Source organism: Cyprinus carpio, chromosome B12 (genome assembly GCF_018340385.1).
Source record: "Cyprinus carpio isolate SPL01 chromosome B12, ASM1834038v1, whole genome shotgun sequence".
NCBI lineage: Eukaryota > Metazoa > Chordata > Actinopteri > Cypriniformes > Cyprinidae > Cyprinus > Cyprinus carpio.
In genome coordinates, this window is record NC_056608.1 from 10,344,574 (window position 1) to 10,367,064 (window position 22,491).

General features: G+C 36.6%; 2 protein-coding genes across 2 annotated transcripts; one reads left to right on the forward strand and one right to left on the reverse strand.

The window, feature by feature from the left end:
- The first annotated feature begins 2,889 nt into the window (after positions 1 to 2,889).
- On the forward strand, positions 2,890 to 8,701 carry acta2 (actin alpha 2, smooth muscle). Its single transcript, XM_019113006.2, has 9 exons — positions 2,890 to 3,046; positions 4,329 to 4,500; positions 4,861 to 4,989; positions 5,599 to 5,709; positions 6,605 to 6,689; positions 6,774 to 6,935; positions 7,144 to 7,335; positions 7,428 to 7,609; positions 8,196 to 8,701. The coding sequence occupies exons 2-9, from the start codon at positions 4,372 to 4,374 to the stop codon at positions 8,337 to 8,339; spliced, it is 1,134 nt and encodes a 377-aa protein (XP_018968551.1). The 5' UTR covers positions 2,890 to 3,046; positions 4,329 to 4,371; the 3' UTR covers positions 8,340 to 8,701.
- A 679-nt stretch (positions 8,702 to 9,380) lies between these two features.
- On the reverse strand, positions 9,381 to 21,033 carry LOC109099483 (AMSH-like protease). The gene is made up of 11 exons (XM_042735276.1): positions 20,631 to 21,033; positions 18,787 to 18,893; positions 17,654 to 17,870; positions 17,390 to 17,465; positions 16,409 to 16,504; positions 15,992 to 16,298; positions 15,135 to 15,259; positions 13,572 to 13,709; positions 11,255 to 11,367; positions 10,757 to 10,856; positions 9,381 to 10,624 (listed from the first exon to the last, which is right to left on the reverse strand). Exons 3-11 carry the CDS (start codon positions 17,794 to 17,796, stop codon positions 10,568 to 10,570), a joined length of 1,155 nt encoding a protein of 384 aa, XP_042591210.1. The 5' UTR covers positions 17,797 to 17,870; positions 18,787 to 18,893; positions 20,631 to 21,033; the 3' UTR covers positions 9,381 to 10,567.
- Positions 21,034 to 22,491: the final 1,458 nt, after the last annotated feature.

Consider the following 22,491-nt stretch of genomic DNA (forward strand, 5'->3'; position numbering starts at 1 on the left):
CCATTTTCGGTCAAAGCACATTCCAAATGAGCAGAGTTTTTGTCCACCGCCCAGTAGCAAACTATAAGTTTAGCTTAGTACATTAAATGTATAAAAAGTATAACCCCCCCCCCCCCAAAAAAAACCCTTCCCCCCCCTATAACCCCCCCCCCCCCCCAAAAAAAAAAAATACATTTAAATAACACTCATGTTGTTCCACATCTGTACAACTTTCTTTTGTCTTTGTAACATAAAATTTAACATTTTAAAGAATGTTTGAAGTGATTTAGTAAAATATGTAATTCGATGTTCCACATAAGACAGAAAGTCATCCGGCTTTGGAACAACATAAGGATGGAGTTAATTTTTGGATGAATTGTCCCTTTAATGCATTTAATCACAGCTTTGGCTTGAAATTCTGGTTCCTTTTGTACCGATAAGGTGTGGTTGACTTACTGATGAAGGGGAAAAAAACACAAATTTAAGCATTTAAGAAACATAATTAGCCCAGTCTTCATTGCAAGTACAGTATGTGATATCAAATGTAAAAAAAAAAAAAAAAAAAAAAAAAACTATTATAATTAGTCTGACAGTGTTGGTAAAGTTGTATGATGCAAATGTCAAAAAAGATTGTTTTCATGCTAAAATCCAAATACTATATTCACATACTATTCCTTATACTTTGAGTTTGAATCTTACTGTGCTTCCAAAATAGAATACAAGGCAGTGGGATGGGAGTCGGAAGTACACCTAAACATGGCAACGAAACTGCAAAGTCTCATTAAGGTTATCTGCAAATTGCTTTTTACAGAGTGTGCAAACATTTCTCTTCCTCTGGCCTTTCCCCCATCCAAGGGGTTTTCCTCCATACATACAAGGGCAGAGACATTTGTATACAACATACACTGTATTTCTCTGCAGCTGAATGTGTTTTGTGTGATTTCCCAGACCACACCTTCAGAGGGGTCATTTCTTCCCTTACATGCCTCTGAGTGCAATGGACTGCCAAGACTTTTCTTATTTACAGAACAGTTCCTTTTTTGGTGCGACAAAGCTGCGCGTACTGCTCAAGGGGAAGGGAAAAGCAAGCTCTTTCCTTGAATGAGGACAATCTAGCAGAAAATGTCCTAAAATGAGACAGACACATTCTGCAAGTTTGTTTACTTGAGAATAATCCCAAAGTGAGCTCTGGCCAAACCTGCCTAAAGTGAACTGGTGCGACTAGTTGGTTGTGTATTGCATCACAGGTTGCTTTCCTTTCTCCAGGCTGTCATTCAATTATGTTTCCTATGCATCCGTTTGAACTTTCCAGTTAAATGGAACACATTTGCTGACTGTTATTCAATCAGAAGCATTCCATGGAGTTTTTCCATTGTAGGCTTGAGCCAGAATGTCACGTGATCCAAGGGCAGATACTAGAAACTTGGAAAGAAATGAAATAACTGAAACTTTCGTAGTAATTAAGTGTCTTAGAAACGAAACTCCCTTAAAGCTCTAATAATATAGAGCTTCATGAGTGTATTTTTAGTATTTCAGGAGTCAATAGGCAAGGCAACTGGTTGGTTGATTATGCAAGATGTCGTTCTTCATACCTCTGCTTAAATATCTTTGTTGGTCGGATCTAGTAAATAGATCTTATCTTGTATTTATCTTATTTTTCACCACCTTAATATAGGGTTCAGTACACTAAAAAAGATTTTAAAAATACATTTAAAAGTTGTAAATAAAACAAAGATTACTGGAAGATCAGATCAGAATTTCATGTTTAATTCAGTGTGTTACTTGTCATTTTTTTTTGTAATTAATAGCAATTTTTGAGTGAAAATTGTTTCTACATCTCTTTTATTTTTAATGTATTGGTCAAACAAATACTGTAGGTCCAAAGAAGACTTCTCAGAGTAATTTGTCAGCATTAATTTTCCAGGAGATGATTAATCAAAATATAAACAGACCATAAAAGAGCTGCTATCATTCTTCAGTAATATTCATGCATTTTCTGTGATTTTTTTTCTGTCATTAGACACATCTTTGTTGAGAAAAAAAATCAGATTTCCTCTACATAGGACTTTTTAGCACTGATCTTCATGCTTTAGTTTACTGTAATAAGCTCTCCTTGTTTTCTTTTCCTCAAAATGGGTTTTTGTAGTTTTACACAACCCCACAGAAAATCTTTTTGGAAGGCCTGTTGTCACAGTTGAACCTTGCCAGTTGGTGCCACACAGGACATTCATGTTACCTTTTTTACATTTAGATATCCCAGCCTAATATAGTGTTTTAAAAATGTGCTTCATTGGCCCAAAATGTTTATACACAAATATATACAGGTTTTTTTTAAGGGGATTAATACTTTTAGTCATTAAGGATGCAAAATAATAACAATTACCTTTTTCAAAGTACGATTTCCTTTTTTTATTATTATTATTCTATTTCACGGTTTCCACAAAAATACTAAACAGCAAGAAATTTTTGCTTTGCCATCACATGAATAAATTACTTTTTAAAATATATTTAAAATAGAGACTTCTTTCTAAAACAATCTAACTGACCCCAAACTGCTCGACAGAAAGAAGTAACCTAAAAAGGTAACCACATTTGTGGCATTTTTACTACATGTTACTTTGAACTTTCCCACTGCCAAGTGCTTGTAGTGTGTGACCTAACCCAATAAAGACGTGATCTAAATTCACTTTGCCATTCTTTCTCTGTTTCAGGTACGGGCTGTGATATGTGTCTCTGTAGTAAAGCAGGGCACAGCTCTGTGTTTATGTTCCTGCATGGTGAGGTCCCCAAAATTTCCAAGGAGATAGAAGAAAAGTGCCATTGGAATGCCCTGAGTGATGAGGCAGGAAGCCGCCCTGCAGCCGCCCGGATTGGAGTGTTTTCTCCCAGTCATCCCTATAAGGCTTTAGTGGAGTGAGGCTACCGATCTGAGTGCAGCCCAGGCTCCTTGTTTGGGATGTGGGAGGGTACGGTGAGCAGGGATGGGAACTACATAAGTACACCACAAGCCAGTGAGTGGTACACCATCACCAAGTGGCTAAATCCCCCCCGGCCCAGCACTGTCAGGGTAAGTGCATTCATCTCGCCTCACACCACTCACATCCTCTTTCTTTTTGTCTCTCGAGCTCCATCTCTTTCTGTCTACTTCTTTCTGTACTTTGCAAGAATTACCTGATGCTGATAGACTCAAATGAGGCTTCGTCGAGCTTCAAGCACTTGAAACATGTTGAAACTGTTGTTCAGAGAAATGCTTTCTGCACAGGTGTAAGCTGCTTTTATAATGTTTTGAGTGTTTCGAGAGAATAGATGCACCTTTATTTAAGTAAATATTACTGTGTAATAATTATCCTTAGAAGTGTTTCCAAGGATTAGCCCTGTGGAATGATTTTCTTTTTGCAGATTTACCAATCAAAGGATATTACTGAACATGTTTATGTTTAAGATGAACTAATATGCACATATATGTCAAAGTCATCTTTATTTTAGCATCTGTAATGTGATTGTATGATGTTGCTGATTGTTGACAGTGAAGGCTTAGAATTTAGGACAAGTGTGGAAGCCTGTTTGATTTGTGAGGTTTATGACTAAATATGGTTCTTCTGGACCACTGACCCATCCCCTATTTTCCTCACCCACTCTCTTTTTTCATAAAGTACTGTAGACAGGCAGAGACAGAGGGAGGGAGAGTCCAAAAAGAGACATGCTTCCCCATCATTTCCAAATTAGGAAGTTTTCCCATGGTGCACTCAGTAAGGGCTGCAGGATGGACTTAAAGGAGATGTGTGTGTGTGTGTGTGTGTGTGTGTGTGTGTGTGTGTGTGTGTGTGTGTGTGTGTGTGTGTGTGTGTACACATTTTCTTTAAGTTTCACCAAAGTTTAAATGATAATTAAACCAATTATTTTTTTCCTTAATGAAAAAACAAAAAAAGAAGAAGCATGAATCAGTTAATGAATGGAACTGGAACACCTTACATTCTTTGTAGTATTTCTTTTCATGGTTCAGTGGGTGTGCACACAAACTCCCACATACACACGTACACAGTTATTTCCAATGACATACACATACCACTGACTTTTGTTTTTATATTAAGCTAATTATAATGACAATTGACTATTCCTAGCCAAAAAGAAAACTTTTAGAATAACATGTATTTTATTTTATGTATTTTTCCAATTTAGGAAAGATCCAAAATGTCTCTAAAAGGGGATTTAGCTTCCTTCTTGGATCCATTTTTTTCCCCTATACCGTAGCTAAACATCACACATGCTTGACATGAGCTATTACAGTTCAAGACAAATTGCTCAGAAGTAGGTATACTTTATAGTATTAATAATGAACTTTGTTGTAGTGTTTGTCTCCTGTAGGAGTAAGGAAGGAAATCTGAGCTGAAAATGTGTGACGACGAGGAAAGCACTGCCCTTGTGTGTGACAATGGATCAGGACTGTGTAAGGCAGGCTTTGCCGGGGATGATGCTCCCAGAGCAGTGTTCCCCTCCATAGTGGGTCGTCCCAGACACCAGGTGAGCATCCCTCAACACACAACTAGGGGGCGATAAGCACTGCAATCACTCACAGCAAACATCAATGAGTACATTTAAGAAAACAACAAAATAAAATATATTTTAGTGTGTATTTGAGGTTAACTATAGCTTAATGTGCACTTACAGTTGAAGTGGGTCACAACTAACATTCATGTTATGCCCTGCGCATTTTATGTATTTGTCTTGATCTGCTTCCAATGCTTTGTGGAAAGTTGGACTACAGCCCAGATTGTCTGCATTGTACAAGATTACAAAGATAGAATTAACTAGAACTTACTCTCACTTTCTGGGTGTTGTTTATTGTGTGACAGTGTATGACTAGTTTTACTTTTTCCTTAGGGAGTGATGGTGGGAATGGGGCAGAAAGATAGTTACGTTGGTGATGAGGCGCAAAGCAAAAGGGGAATCCTGACCCTCAAGTACCCTATCGAGCATGGGATCATCACAAACTGGGACGACATGGAAAAAGTAAGCAGATCCTATCATCAAGCCAACAGACACCATACCAAAACAATATGAGTGCAAATAAGGAGGGACTGTAAACAGTCTACCAAAAATATCTCTTATATTTGCATACACGTGCCTTATTGCATTTCATGCTTACATTTATCATCTGTGATCTTTCCATAATACTGTACTACATTTCCATATTACATAAAATAGTCAGCATTTGCTATAACGGCCCTCAAGGTCTTGAGATTGCGTCAAATACACCTACTATACATCACCTCTAGTCTCGACACATACATTCTCTACACCTACGTCCATCAAATAACATTTTTCCAAATAACTCCAGCTTTTCCCACTAATGACTCAAACTGTGACAATGTCCCACCTTTCATGCCACATGGTGTTATCATTTAACACATGTATGCAACAGATGGCATTATTCACTATCTGTCTCAGCCCTCGCGGTACCTCCTGATTGTGATCTGTTTGTTAAACTGTAATTATGAGAATCAGCTTTCACTCTCTACACAAGAACACAAAGTGATTCACTTGCCCATCTATTATACTAATTGTGTATTTCATGTGACAGTGGTTGGTTCATTAATGTCCATTGTTTATGTTCATCAGATCTGGCATCACTCTTTCTACAACGAGCTCCGTGTGGCTCCTGAGGAGCACCCTACTCTGCTGACAGAAGCCCCTCTCAATCCCAAAGCCAACAGGGAAAAGATGACCCAGGTTTGAGCTGAATTCAAGGTTGATTGAGAAAGCTAATCTGTAGTATATAAAACAGACAAGCATTTGCTTCAACTCCACCATACCTCCTTTAAACCTTCACGGTCTTGAGATGTTATCAGGTGCACCTACAGTACATGTAATTTAGGTTGTAGAATAAAATATGAAAGTTAAATAATGTCAACAACATACCTTATTGACCCTGTATTTCAGTTATAATAAAAAATTCTAAAAAATCCTAGGCAATTCCCAAGGGCACAAAATTCAATTAAATGTCACATGATTCTTCAAAAATCCTTGTAATATGCTGATTTGGTGCTCAAGAAACATTTCTTCTTATTATTAATTGTTGAAAATCGTGATCATCAATCATGATCGTTTGATGACTAAAAAGTTCAAAGGAACAACATTATTGTAAAGGTTAATCTTTCGTATCATCAGAAATGTATTTACTTTCACTTTTGATTAATTTAACGCATCCTTGGTGAATAGTATTAATATAAAAAAATTATTACCAGAGGGCAGAAGTTATGATGTGTTCAGATAACTTCAAACTGGCAACTTGTCTATTCAAACTGATCATCAACAGAATTCATACAGTATTTCATTTGTTTAGGGAAACAGCTACACTGGTTGTGCTGTTTTAGATTACCTAAAAACAACAGCTAATTTGTTTGAAATTAAATTTAGACTGGTCATGTTGTATGCTTGTTTTTGCATGCAGCCAGCAATGACAATTCTATAAAAAGAAACATTTATACAGTATACACATAGAGTAATTGATCTAGAGAAGATTAATCAGAAAATCAATATTTTTAACTTACTGTTCAGTAAAACCCAAAGCACTTGGTTGATTGTTGGTTCTGCTCATAAACCCAATGCTGGTCTCACTTTGCAGATCATGTTTGAGACCTTCAACGTTCCAGCCATGTATGTAGCTATCCAAGCAGTGCTGTCCCTCTATGCTTCTGGTCGTACAACAGGTCAGTTCACCTGTCAAACAAGTCATAGCTCACATTTGACTTATGCTGCTGCGCATTACCAACCACTTTATTCTTGTTGACCAGGCATTGTCCTTGACTCTGGTGATGGTGTCACCCACAACGTGCCCATTTATGAGGGCTACGCTCTTCCGCATGCCATTATGCGTTTGGACTTGGCCGGCCGTGATCTCACTGACTACCTCATGAAGATCCTAACTGAACGAGGCTACTCATTCGTCACCACTGGTGAGTTTGGACATGTAGAGAACCACCATAATGATATCAAATATATTTATTTTTTTCAAGCATAAATCTTGTTTAAAGAGAAATTATATGGCTAACACAAGAAACAACTGACAGTGGGATAGGAAAAAAAAAACTTAAAATGTGTTCTAATTAGTGTCATTTAAATGTTTCAGTCAAACAAAATCCTATTCTCATTTGTCTTGTATAGCTGAAAGAGAAATCGTCAGAGACATCAAAGAGAAGTTGTGCTATGTGGCACTGGATTTTGAGAATGAGATGGCCACTGCAGCTTCTTCCTCCTCCCTGGAGAAGAGCTATGAGCTTCCCGATGGACAGGTCATCACCATTGGCAATGAGAGGTTCCGCTGCCCTGAGACACTGTTCCAGCCATCCTTCATTGGTGATATGTCATTCCTCTTTCTTCACGTCTCTTTTCAAATGATGGATTCAGAGCACTTTGGTATAAATGCATTGATTTGCACTTATTGTTAGGAATGGAATCTGCTGGCATCCATGAAACCACTTACAACAGCATCATGAAATGCGACATTGATATCCGTAAGGACCTGTACGCCAACAACGTGCTGTCTGGTGGTACCACCATGTACCCTGGCATTGCAGACAGGATGCAGAAGGAGATCACTGCTTTGGCCCCCAGCACCATGAAGATCAAGGTCAGCACAGGCAGATTATCTGATAATTTGATTGGACCACTATCGTGGTTTAAGGGTTATTACCAAGGTTATTGTTAACTAAACTAAAAGTCAAGTCACCCTTAATATAGTGCTTTATACAATTAATATTGTTTCAGAGCAGCTTTACAGTAATAAACATGAAAATACTGTTTTAAATATGAGACTAAATCAAATACTGCTGCAAAGATATTATTCAGCTCAAATCAATAACTGTATTAATTATGAAACATTTTCATTTCAGCTATAAGCAGCTTTACAGGTCACAATGTTGTTATTCAGATCAATTAAATTCAGTATTGAACTGGTTTAAAAACATTAACTGGAATAAAATATATGAAAAAAAAAGTATACTTATTTCAGATAGTTCCCAAAGAAACTCAGTTTAAGTTAAAGTACTAAAATAGCTAAAACTGCATTAAAAATGAATACAAATTATGTAGTCATAAAAAACCTAAAAATTACTAAAAACTCTACATAAATTAAAATGAAAACAGAAAACTAGTTAAAATTATTAACTATATCAACATTACTAAATCTCCACTGCTTCTACCTTGTATGTACTCAGATCATCGCCCCACCTGAGCGCAAGTATTCAGTATGGATTGGCGGCTCCATCCTGGCCTCCCTCTCTACCTTCCAGCAGATGTGGATAAGCAAGCAGGAGTATGACGAGGCTGGGCCATCCATTGTACATCGCAAGTGCTTCTAAAGGACACCTCCAACTCCCTCCTGTTCCCCTAAATCTGCTATCGCTTCATAGCCTGTAAACTGTGAACGTACCCTTTACTTCCCTCTATTGTTTTGTCTTTGCACTGCCCACATCTGTTTTGATTTAATTATGTCATGGCAATATGGGTTAAAAAGCTTGATTGTGCTGCCAATATGAAAGATTTGGGAGATTCCTTGGGGTAGTGAGAATCCAGAGATGAGGAGAGGGCGTCGAGGAACAGGGCTCATTCTCCCTTTTGTGTTCCAATGCTACGAGGTAACACAACTGCATATCGGCTTTCAGGCAGTCTGTATGGATATCATATGATAACTCCATGAAGGAATAAAGCTCTGCAATAATAACCTGCTTCACTTCTTTTGTTTCTGCAACAAATTACACAGCTCAGGAGTAATATTTGCACAAATACAAATTAAAATGGATCTAAATGATATTCTAAAAATTTATAATTTTAATAAGTAGAAATAATTCTATATTCTCACAGTCACTGTAATTTAGTTAACCTTCTGTATACACAGGGTTTATATGATCACGGAAAACATGAAACATTTAAAATGGTGAATTTCAGGCCTGAAAAACATGGAAAATGAATAAAATTTTAAAAGGTAGATCTAGTTCATCTCCATAATATTTAATCAGCTAGAAATTGTGCTTTTGAGCACAATTTATGTTAAAAGAAACTACTATTCTTTGTATCTATTAGTTGTATCTATTGTATCTATTCTTTGTATCTAAAATGGGAATATGTTGTTAATTTAAGTAAATATAAAATTAAACACTTCCCCTTTCTTTTTTTTTTCTTTTTTTTCTTTTTTACCAAAAAATAAAGCAAAATGAATCATTAACATACTGTATCTTCATGTGCATTTGATTGTTGAAGCATGTATGAGCAATCAATAACCTGATGAATCATGCTAAATGTTTGCTTCTCATTTCATCATACTATATGCATCTGTTAGCTTGGGAAGATGATGAAGTTTCCCGCTCTAAATCAGTTACAGATTAAAAAGAAAAAAATTGTCATGCCATTTGAAAGCAGAGGCTGTTTTGCTTTTATTAAGAAATGCGCTGAGGAAAAATGGTGTTTGCACAGACACGTAAGTCTCATTGTACTCTCTTGAGCACAAAGACCCACAACAGCACATCTCAGTGGAGCCACTGGCACACAGCCACACACTAAAGAAACAATCCAATGCCACATTGTACAAGAAAAACGAATCATAGTCAACACTCTCTGAACTGCATGAATCAGTTCACAATTTATCATACACTGAATTTCATCTTCCGCTGGTGACAAGAAGTTTCCTTCTCAAACCATAAAAACAGTGGAGACAAAAATCAAGTTGTTAAAATGAGGGAATGTAACCCTGAGATCAGTGCATTCAAGACCCTCTGGTAATGTCTCTTCAGTTTCTTTTCTTATTGTTTTGGGAACTTTGGTGTGTTCTAAGAGATCCCAATCTTGTTTATACTTTTCAAGAGTCACTTCCCTTGTAATTAGATCCACATGGGAAAAATGTTAGAAATCAAAAGAGTCAGCTCACTGGCCAACTTCATATTGCATCATTAGGCTGAAGTTGGAAAAAACAGAAATCCTTTAGCCTGAAATTATCTGAACTGACTGTATATACAAAGTAAAATTATCAATCATCCAACCACAAAAATGATAGTAATATGTAGTAAGGCCTAGAAATGACTCTCGCGGCAAATATTTTTTTTTTTTTTTTTTTTGTACTGGCAGCATACACAAAACTAGAAAATTCAGTTAGGTTTAAAAAGACATTTCACTTCTTCAGTTTATATTGTGTTAGAATGAGAAGTGATATCACTGGATATCAAAAGGTAGATCTCTCTCTCTCTCTCTCTCTCTCTCACACTCACACACACACACACACACAACCTCCCTTTAAAATGTACTGAAATCAGTTCACATTATAGCAGCCTCATAGTATGCCTTAATAAAGGACACCACCTTGAGGACAAAGACGGCACAAAATTATTGAAAAACACCTGGCCACGAACAAAACACAAAACACCATTGGAACATCTCAATAACTTCATTAAACCTGCTCACAGCAAACTGTGTAGCTGAGGGATTCTGTTTCACAGTACCTTTTTGTAAAATAAATAAAATACAAAAAAGCCTTCAAGTAAAGAAAGATATAAATTCTCAATAGTTTGCTGATACTGATATTTCATCTCTTCCTCTGTCACCTGAGGTCCAGAACTGTCGTTTTCGAGTCCTTCACCACAATGTGCTTGCAAATCTGCAAAATAGAAAAAACTATGTTTCACTTCTCTAAAGGTGTTTCTATTTTGATATCAACATTTGATTTTACATCTGAAACAGAAGGCACATGTTGATTTTCATATTCACAGCAGGAACAGAGGGTTCTTACAGTGAACAGAGGAGGGTCTTTAGAGTGGGGGTGAAAACCTTTCAATCTGCATCCAGCCACTTCTCCCATTCCAGCACTGGTGAGTCGGAACACTCCCGTGCTGAAGAAAGCAAAATGACACTCATATAAAATGATCTCAATGATAATAAAAAAATAAAGAAAAAAAAAAAAACATATATACTGTTTATTACTGTGTATATATATATATATATATATATATATATATATGCGCATGGTGTAATTTATTCAGTCTAATGAGAGTCATTTGTTAGATTTATTTGCATTGATTCAATGTTTTTAACAACCAAAATACTGAAATGATTCATGGATGTTTAAATGATAAAAAAAAATTGTTAAACAATCAAACATCTATTGTTAAAAAATAAATTAATTTGCATTAATTTGATGTAGCACTTTAGAGGGTGCAGATGAAAAAAAAGCCTTTAGGTTGTGTGAACACAATGGAAGGTGTGGGAGTTTTGTAAGTGTTATACTCACTCATTGTGTTTAGGTGCACAAACAATAGCGATGGCCTCAGGTAGCATGAGCTGATAAGAGCTGTGTGTGTGCAGATCCACGCTGGAAAGGAAGGCCGTCTGTGTCGGGTGTGTCTATGAGCCAAAAACGTTAAAAAATATATTCAAATTAACACCATTTCGTAGCTACTTGTTCTCATGCACCCATGAAATAATTGACCATGAAACATTTTCACCAGGTGACCTGGAAACCAAGAATAAAAGTTCAGTACATTGTAAAACAGAGTTTCCATGGTGATCCTTAGACTGATGCCCCATCATATTTCACATTCAAATAATAAATTGATTTCGAAAACTTTTTTTTTTTTTTAAATAGCTTTCTAATCTCTTTGTATTCTGTCTGTTTTCTTTTCATTTATTATACAGTTAACAAAAGCAAAAAAGACCTCTAACACTAGCTTGCTCTATTCTTTTTCTATTCTATTCTATCTGTTCTTCTTTTTATTTATTATATTATTTAAAAGCCCTTGCTATGTGTACTGCGTTAAGCTAACTGGCACTTGTATATCATTGCTCTTTTGTTGATTTTGATTGCTTCCATTGTCCTCATTTGCAAGTCACTTTGGATAAAAGCGTCTGCTAAATGACTAAATGTAAAATGTAATGTAAATGTAAATTAATACAGTTGGGTACAGAATCAGTTTTTAAGTACATGGTCTGCCACTTTATGCAGTTAGCCTATTTCTATACATTACTGTTTAAAAATCTGAAGAATTCTCACAATGACTGCATTTATTTGATCATGAATACAGTAAGTACAATAATATTGTTAAATATTATGACAAATTTAAAGTACCATTTTCTATTTGTATATGTTTATTTTTCCTGTGGTGACAAAGCTCAGGGTTAAGCAGCCATTGCTCCAGTCTTCAGTGTCACATGATCCTTTTGAAATCATTATAACATGCTGATTTGCTGCCAAAGAAACATTTCTTATTAACATCTGTTCAAAAGACATCTGTTTTTAAACAGAAATGTTTCGTAAAATAATAAATTTCTTACATCTTTGCTAATTAACAATTAATTTCTTAATAAAATGAATAAAAAAAATCTTACTGGCCCGAAACATTTGAACGGTAGTGTATATGCACCATTAGCCTACTTGAAAGGTTTCATTTAAAAATGACCAGGCATAATTTTTTCGCATTTTGTCTACTGATTTTGGAGTAGGGGTTCAGTGGATCACAAAACCCACAATTTGAATAACATTATGGATTTTGAGTCATGGATTAGATCATTTTTTAAAAAATTACTTTTTAATTGCTTTTGGGAAATGCACCCCTGGTCCTTACTGATCAGAAAACAACTACGATTCCTCAAAACCCTATTTTGGAGGCTACGGAGGGGACACTCTAATTACAAGCCAAAAGGATAATCAAATTAGCCAAAATATTTACTAAATGAAAACACAAGGGGAATGGTATGTGAACGATGGCTGCTCAAAATCTGTGGTGCTTTCTGCAGGCTTATATTCTGTGTGGGTCTTAAGGGCCTTTCGCACCGCTTTAGTTCCAGAACAAAATGTACAGTACTAAAGTACTGGGATGATTTTCCAGTATCATTTAAAGGGCTGCATTTGCACCGAGAGTGTGTACTAGGACGTGACGTAAGCGTGTCGACAGCGATGTCATTTGTGCAAGGCTTTCAACAAAGTTAACAAAGAAGAACAACGTCAACAACAGGAGAATGGAGGACTCTGTGATCGGAGCTGTGTTTTTGTTGTGTCTCGTGGGTTTCACAATAATGGACATGGAATGTCGATGTATACGTAAATCGATTGAAAGAACGGAAAGGAGGACTAAGAATCTACACCGACAACTGGCAGTGCTACATTTGCTACAAGTGCCTGCACTTCAGCGTCCGTATATTTATTGCTGTTCATCATACTTGCGAAATAAGTTGTTTATATTTACAGTATGTTACACGGCATTTTAAATAATGGCGGGTGAAGGCGTTTTCGAACGCGTCTGGCCAATCAATGTCTACTTACGTCACGGTTAGTACCAGTTGTGCTGGTTAGACCCTGCTCCGGAGTAGGAGCTAATTTGGTTCTCGAAAAAGGCAGTCCTGTACTAAAATTGCACCCAGTTCCTGCAGTGCGAAAATGCCCAAAAGTGGGTAGTTCCGCAATTAGTTCTGGTACTATGAAAAAGTTCCTGCAGTGCAAAAGGCCCTTTAATCACCAGCAAGCTCCTCACTTGGCAAAGGTGTGAAAAAAAAGAGGTACACAGCTCCAATTTTAGAAAATATGTGACAGCTTGAAAAAGAGAGACACCCACATGGATCCAGCCCAGGGTCAGAAGGTTATGATGGTCCTGATAACTGAACAGCTCTTCCACGTTCTCCATGTCACAGTAGTCAGGGCCAGCGGACTGCTTGGGGACGATCACATGGGTCAGCACAAACTCATTGTGCGTCTGTGGGACAACAAAACTGATTTTAGTCTGTCTATTATTTCACAACATATCAGGAGGTCACAGCATCCCACAATCACACTATGCATCCTCTCACACAAGTCGAACAAAAAGACCAATTCATACTTTATTCGAGCTGAGCAACAGCTAGGGGTCGCTAAAGATTTACAAGGTGTCACCAAGGTCACTGTATTTTGAGGGTTAGTAATTGGGATGAATCCGCAGGATTAATAAACTCAGCTCGCCTGCCGCTTCTCTCCTGTTGAAAATGAACTGAGCTTGCGGTTGCCGTGTGTTGTGCAGTACAGAAGGGGATGAAGGTGATGTTTCAGCGCCGCCCACACATTCAAAACAAATATTAAAGCATAATCCATTTTTACCCATGAACAAAAAATCCAGCTAAACAAAATGGAAAAAAACAAAAAACAAAAAAAAACAAAAATCAAACTATTTCTCATTTCTCTTTATTTCTTTTTTAAGTAGAAAATCAAATGACCAAAAGATACACAGACCAAAACCACCAAAGTTAGCCACAGTCTCACGCAGGTGCAGCCTGCAGCGTTTTGTTTTGTATGAAAATATGAAGGAAGGCAGTGGAAGGTTTTAGAGAGGGAAATTACATGAGTTGAAACTGATAAATTTTTACTGGTTGATGGAAAATAAACTAATGCGCATTCAAAAAATCTAAACATTTTGCATAACAAAGTATCAAGAATTATTAACAGAGCAGATAAAATACCTATAATCATTCAGCACTTTGACTCATCCCTTTTCTTTAAAATGGTTTTAAGTCTGAAATGAGAGGTTTATCTTTTTTTTTTATCACATAAACCATTTTTTGTTAAAATTAGATAATGTTATTTTTCAAATTTAAAATCAGGCCATCAATGTTAATGTCCAATTATTAAAACTAATATATTTAAAATCATTAAAATCTTTGAATGTTAAAAAAAGGGTCGCCCTGGAAAAAAGATTGGAAACGACTGCTGTAAAGGATTGTGGGAGAGACAGTTAAAGCAAGTGATGAAAGTGTACAAAAGGGAAAAACACTCAACCTCAGACAAATCAGAGATGAAAAACGCTGGGAGGAAGGCAATTTCTGCAAGATTAAGATGGATTGCAGGTGGTTGGTGAATAAGACACTGAAATTCTATGTAATGCTTATGAATAGTCTCACTTGTGGTAAAAAATGAGGAAGTCCACAACCACACCTAATATTTACAATGACTGTGCAACAGTGAAGCTCCTAGTTTTACAGTGAATGAGAAAGGCAGCATATAACTAGCTAAAAAATAAGCACAACTGACCTTACATTCCCCAAACCATATTTACACTCACTCCAGGAAAGAATTAGGAAAAATAAGCAAATTCATGAACAAAAGAAATATCCACCCACAAAGAGGAGGTATGCTCCAGCTAAGGCCTTACCAGTTTTCCACAGAGAACTCCACACGTCTCAATTCCTCTCGCTGTGTTACTGTCAGCCAGCAGAAGGAACCTGTAAGTCAGGTCTCGTGGGATTAAAACCCGCCTCAGGCCTTCGACACGCTGATCTAGAAGCACACAAGACCACACTATAGTACTGCTAATAGCACAAGTAATAGATAATGTAAAGTGAGACAGGGATTAATGCAAAATAAACACCTTCAGGGTCATTAGAAGCTTTCTAGCATTCTGAAGGGGTTTATTTTGCGATAACGACTGTCTTACTGTACATTATCCTATTTATTAGGGTTACTAACCCTACAAACCCTTTTATTCAGCCATGGTGCATTAAATTGATCAAAGATGACAGTAAAGACATATACAACACAACAAATTACTTTAAATAAATTGTTATTTTGAACTTTCTATCCATCAAAGAATCCTGAAAAAATGTAGCATAGTTTTCACAAAAGTATTAAGCAGGTGTACTCAACATTTTTTGAGTCAAGACTGAAAGTAAAGGTTTGCAAACACAACAATAAATTACATTTTAAAACATAACCAGTCATGTCAAATTGCAATAATATTTGATAATATTACTGTTTTTACTGTACTTTGATCAAATTAATGCAGCCTTGGTAAGTGTAAGAGAAATTATTTTAAAAAACATTAACCCCAAACTTTTAAATAGCATTGTAAATACATTAACATTAATTATTTGATTATGTAAGAATACATACCTAGCAATATGCAGTTTAACAATAATAATAATTAAAAAAAACAACTGAATAAACAGAGAGCTTTGTAATAAATTACTAAAATTATTAACAGGCAAATTTGAGCTAGATAAGGGCACTCACTTTGTACGGCTGCTAAGGTGGCTGCCGGTTTGGGGGGGGCCGCTGGTTTGTTACGATTGGGGTCAAGGCGCACATGGTTTCTCGGGGTCTGGGATAAACAGGACCCATCGGTTTGTTCAGGCACATTGGGGACAGCCTCATCCCTGCGACTGGCCAGCTCTTGTCTACGCAGTTGGTCCTCAAAGTAGCGGAACTGCTCGGACTCGATTTGCATCTTCCTGAGCTGTGCTACACGTTGCCGTTCTTCCTCCAACAGAGACATCTTCTGCAGTCGTTCACTACACATGTCTACAGCCATGGCTTGAGTCTGCAAAAATATTCACACATCATGACTAATATCCATAATGAAATGAATCTGAAATTTGATTAACAGGTAATTTCATCAGCAGTGAATGAGAAGTATTCTGGCGAATGTACCTGACTCTTCAGATATTCACTGTGTTCTTTGCTGTATTTTTCATGGAGAAGTCTCTTCAATTGGTCCTTTCGTGGAAAGGCCACTTCCTGCAATTTCTGAACATAATGAACAGATAATGGGACAAACATTAGGTGTTGTGTTCCAGACAGCGAGTACCAGATCAATATTCGCTAAAGCTTTCAGTGACAATGATTTTTTTAAAAGCTCACAATAGAGATACTTAAACCAATTACTCATCTTTTTTTTGCATTCAGGGACCATCAGCAGACATTAAGATCATTAGGTTAAAGACCCACAGAAATAAAAAGTGGCTGTTAGCCACTGTCTGTTTTTACAGTATACGCTAGTGGATGAAACTTAAACAGATATTCAGCAAAATGTAGACTATTTTACCTCCAAAACTAGCAAAAAATAAATGACTCTTTGCACTACTGATGTTGGTTTAGTAAAAACCTCTAGAATAGGAATTCCTTTATAGCAATACTACTTGCCATCAACTAACAATAGCAACTAGCAAATCATGGTTAATGACTTTGACATAAACCTCAGACTATTAGTCTGAAAAAAGGACACAATCTTTGATACAGTACGTCACATCCTAACTTTTTTATTTTTTTCCGAAATACATTGCCACAGAACAAGGCACAAAAATGCATTAAAACATCCATAATTATATATATATAAAAAATACTGTGTTAATCAGACCTATTTTAATGGGTCTCTTTAACAATGATTGAAGAAGAAACCCTTTGGAAGAAACCTTATGAAGAACCTTTTGACTGAAGTCAGTCAGTTTCATGTCTCTATGCTGAAATGAAAGCAGAACATGTGCCCACACAAGGCAAACCCACCATGTGAGCAGCTGGGAGCCTGACAAGTCCTCTAGCCAAGGTAATTGAGCATGATGCTAATCAGATTTACAGTGGGCTGAGCGCCACAGGGCTCCATCAGTTTCTATGAGTAACATGAAAGGGGCTTACCTTCATTATCACTTGCTTCTCAGGGACGTTGCACTGCTGATAGTCCCTGTGACTGGGGAGCTTCTCAACAAATAAACTGCACAAGAGTGAATAAGGAAAATAAAGTTGAGAACTGATTGCCATGGATTAGAAAATACAATTTTTGACAGCTCTGAAGACAAAACAAATATGGGCCAAGATGCTGGGATAGTCTCCAGCATCCCTGTGACCCTAAATACTGTAGGGCCAGTAGTGATATAAAATAAAATAAATAATATAACATACGTGATGAACTTGTTGTAGAGGACAAAGGCATTCTCCAGACTGCCCTCCTCTAGATAAACAGCTGCCATTTGCTCCATCTCTACGCCAGAGCGGAAGTAGCGTCTCGGGGCGATGTCTTCATTTATTTCAATGTTATAGCCCATTTTGCTGAGGGCCCGCACACGTTCGACCGCTGGCAGAGTAACGTCAGTGTGATCTGGCTCGGCCGCTAACTTTTCTACAAACGGAGAGGACAACAAAAACCATGAGAATACAGAGCAGTGGCATACAAGGAAGCCTTTGTAAACCATGGTGACATAATGCCCAAGAGTTTTATCAGCTACGAAATACTATTTCTGATAAAGACATACAGCGATGTTAGTTTGGACAATTTAGCCCTCTATTCTAAATACTTTTTTCCTTATTCAGCCTATTTTGTGTGCTGAAATCTTTCTAGTTTTCTGACAGGCGTCAATGTGATGAGCTACATTCTAGCTCCACCAACTAAAATTGCTCTAGATAGGCAAACTGAATTAGGATCGGTCCCCATACGCCAGTGGCACAGAACATTTGGTCTCAAAGACATCACAGGCCTCTGATAAACACAACATAAGCTCTGTTCATCGCCCAGCTTGAGAGAACCGGAACACCCAGCAGCACCCACGCTGAGTTCGCTTCCAGCTCTCTTACTAATGACTAAACAGAGCCTCTGTTTTAGGGTCACTGAAAAGAGTGGGCTTCTTATCAACATGCAGCAGGACACTGATGGACTCCAACGACGGACTGCCGAGCTGTTACACTTGTTGGACATGACAGCTTGCTTGACTTTTGAACAATATGGGCACAAAAATCTGCAAATGTTGGTGTGGGGCCACATTAAAAGTCTCTGCACGATTGTTGGAGAATGGGATTCTGGGTGGCCAGAATAAGAAGCCTATGTTTGATCACGCAAAGAGGGGAAGCGAAGTGTGAAGGGGGCCGCATCCGTTCCTTCTCTCTCGCCCACTCCAGGATGGAGGGATCTGAATGACGGAGCAGCTGCAATGGGAATACTAATGGCAGTGAGTCAGAGGAAGCCATTCTGTCCCTGCGACCCACCTCCGAGTAATATCAGCTGTCACCCACCACCACCCTCCTCCCACAACGCCACTCACCAGTGTGCTGAAACTGAAGCCCTGGTCCATGGTGAGTTTACAACGTTGGCTTGCAGGCTTCGATCCTCCCTATGCATCCATCTGTCATCTCCCAAGACGATTCCGAGCTAAGGAGCAAGAAACATCATATCTGGCATTACAGCAGTGCTTTTAAGAGACCACTGGGTCGATACGGTCTTTGTTTTCAGTTCCTCAACACTAGTTTTGGCTACAACTCTATGCTGTAGAATTCCTAGCGTATTCTTCCTAATCTATTAACACGGTTACCATGGCCTGTGCATTTCCATTGGGGATTATCGAATATAATTCACCATCTCAGTCCAAATAACATGGTTATTCGTTCCAGAATCTGTGCTACAGTTGCTATGACAGCTTGTTACCATGCAGCAAAATATGGTGACTCATGGATATCTTCAGCTGTGAAAAAAATCCTTGGTGGGCATTTTCATTTTGCACAAAGCTGGGTACATATTGGACTGTTTCTTTCTCTTTAACTCTTTGTAGGCTGAGTACAGCAAATTGCAAATTAACAAATGGAAAAAGTATCATCACCATAGAAGAAAATGTTCTGATTAACGATGCCATGGCAACTTAAAGTAGATGCACTGTTAAAAAAGAGAGCAGTGTAAAGGAGATTTAACTGAGCAATCTATGATCATTAGGGCCTTGCATAATGTCAATTTGCATTTGATTAGAAAATAAGCAGCCGAGATTATATGCAAAAATATATGAGGTGTATATTAATGTTCAGGTAATGATTAAGTAGTACATAATGACTCAAGCTGTCTGGATTCACATCTCAGTACAAGCAAAATAATTTTTAAGCATCATAAATGGTAAAAAAAAAAAAAAAAAAAAAAAGCCAAAGATACCAAAACATTTTTTAGAAAAATAACAATATTAGTATGTTTTATAGACTGAAATAATAGCCCTCCCAAACAATAATTTACTATGGTGTTCAGATGGAGTCTAAAAAAGCATTTATACGGTAAAAACACAAGTATTTTCAAGGAGGGATGAGCGGTTTTTCAACATATTTTAAGAGCCAAGTAAATCAAACCACAGTCCACATCTGCACACATGTTCATAATAGCCCTCCCAAACATTAATTTACTATGGTGTTCAGCTGAAGTCTAAAGAGCGTTTATACAGTAAAAACACAAGCATTTAAAGAGGGATGAGTGGTTCTTCAACATATTTTAAGAGCCAAGTAAATCAAACCAAACTCCACATCTGCAAACATGTTCATGCTATGTAAAAATACAATCTCTGTGACTGTGTCTCAAATAATGTCTAACAATTGAATTTTTACTATCTAGCTAGCAAAGTTATAATATTCCTGAAATGTATGATGCAAATATTTATGAAGAACTCATTCATTCAAAATGTATACTTATTTGTAATTAAATATATTATTTTAACAGTGAGTACTATATTAGGTAGAAGTAACATTACACTAATGTAACTTTTTTATACTTTCCAATCTCCTCTGATTCATGACTTGTAACTTCTGATTTTCTCTCTCACTATAAACTAATGATACAAATGTATTTTATATGATAAACATCTAAAGTGCTCAAAATTGGAACTCCTCCAATAAACAATCAATATCAGACGTCAAGCCAAAATCGTACAGAAACAGATACGATCATCATAATCATACAAATAATATTACTTTATCAATAAACCAGTCACAATAATCAGGTCAGTAACATTTCCCACCTGACAAGACTGCAACAATTTCGATATAAACATAAAATAGTTAAAAAATAAAATTAAAATAAAAAACTGTTATTGTCTTAAGACCACAAAAATGAAATGTATAAATACAATAAAATCCTCACCTGTAGATGAAGAGCTGCTGTGATCCCATGCTCCACATTCCTACAATCGTCACATGTGGCACATGCTAGAATTCAGTTCGAAAACAGGCAACTCGCGTAAATAAAAGAGCAGTTTTTTTTATTGTCTAAAACTCTCGGCCTTTTGCCTTTGTGCCTCATGGAAGCTTTGTTGTTTTGGCATGGATATGCGCGCAAGGCTAAAATGGCTGATTGCTGTCTTTCAGAGCGAATAACCCTGCGATGTCAGATGGTTCGCCCGGAGCTCTGCGAGTCAGATGAATGCTGCTGTAGCAGCGGTGCTTTTACTGGCTGTGTTTCAAAACCTCACCAGCAGCCTATCTAGTCAGCATCCGGATTCTTCTCTGATGCACAAACACTGTATAGTTCACTAGATTTGAGCCGCAACCAGTGTGACAGCTAAAGGGGGTGGGAATGACTGTACGTCTGTAAAGGTAGATGTATATCATGATATTTACAAGCTTTTACTTGCATAAACAGATTGACACTCTCAGGCATTACATTATTCTCAAGCACTGACCAGTTACAGATTCAATAATTCACATTTAAAAGACACTGTAACCTAACACGTTCTTCTCGAATTATTTGCATTTATTTTGTGAAATGTTACGCCACAGAAATAACTAGATTGTTTGTATATTTTCATCCACCAGATGGGGCACAACTCCTACATCTGGCTAGCAGGAGTACTGATTATATCTATAAGACAAAGAAAATCTCTTAAAATAATAAACATAGGCTACGTCAAAACCAAAGCCCGTTTTTGCAAAAGTTAAAGTATGATTCTGTAAATCATGACAAACGATGCTGTCCGCCAATTATTTGAGTTGTTTTTCACCTTTAAAGCTGTCCAAATTCTTAGCAATGCATATTACTAATCAAAACATTTATTTATTTATTTTATATATATATATATATATATATATATATATATATATATATATATATATATATATATATATATATATATATATATATTAACGGTAGGAAATTTACAAAATATCTGCATGAAACATGATCTTTACTTAATACCCTAATGATTTTTGGCATAAAAGAAAAATTGATAATTTTGACCCATACAATGTATTGTTGGCTATTACTACAACTACCCCTGCTACTTATGACTGGTTTTGTGGTCCAGGGTCACATATTTTACCGGTAAATTAATGACAACGTTTTTTCAGTAAATAATGAATGAATGAATTAAATAAATACTACTATCACAATTTTAAAATTAAAATTTTATTTATTATGAGTCAGAGACATTATTCTCTAATAAAGTGTGGAGGGCAGGCAGATTTACAGTCATTATACCAGATAAGAATTTGTTGGTTTCTTACAAATCCCTCAGTTCACAGACAGTATAGGCTAGTCACAACTTCTATTTGAAAAAAGAAATAAAAAATAAAAAAAATCCTTAAATACTTGCCAACTATATATATATATATATATATATATATATAACTATGTAGCTATATATATATATATATATATACAGTACAGACCAAAAGTTTGGAAACATTACTATTTTTAATGTTTTTGAAAGAAGTTTCTTCTGCTCATCAAGCCTGCATTTATTTGATCAAAAATACAGAAAAAACAGTAATATTGTGAAATATTATTACAACTTAAAATAATAGTTTTCTATTTGAATATACTTTAAAAAAATAATTTATTCCTGTGATGCAAAGCTGGATTTTCAGCATCATTACTCCAGCCTTCAGTGTCACATGTAACATCCAGTCTATCACATGATCATTTAGAAATCATTCTAATATTCCGATTTATTATGAGTGTTGGAAACAGTTCTGCTGTCTAATATATTTTGATGAATAAAAGGTTA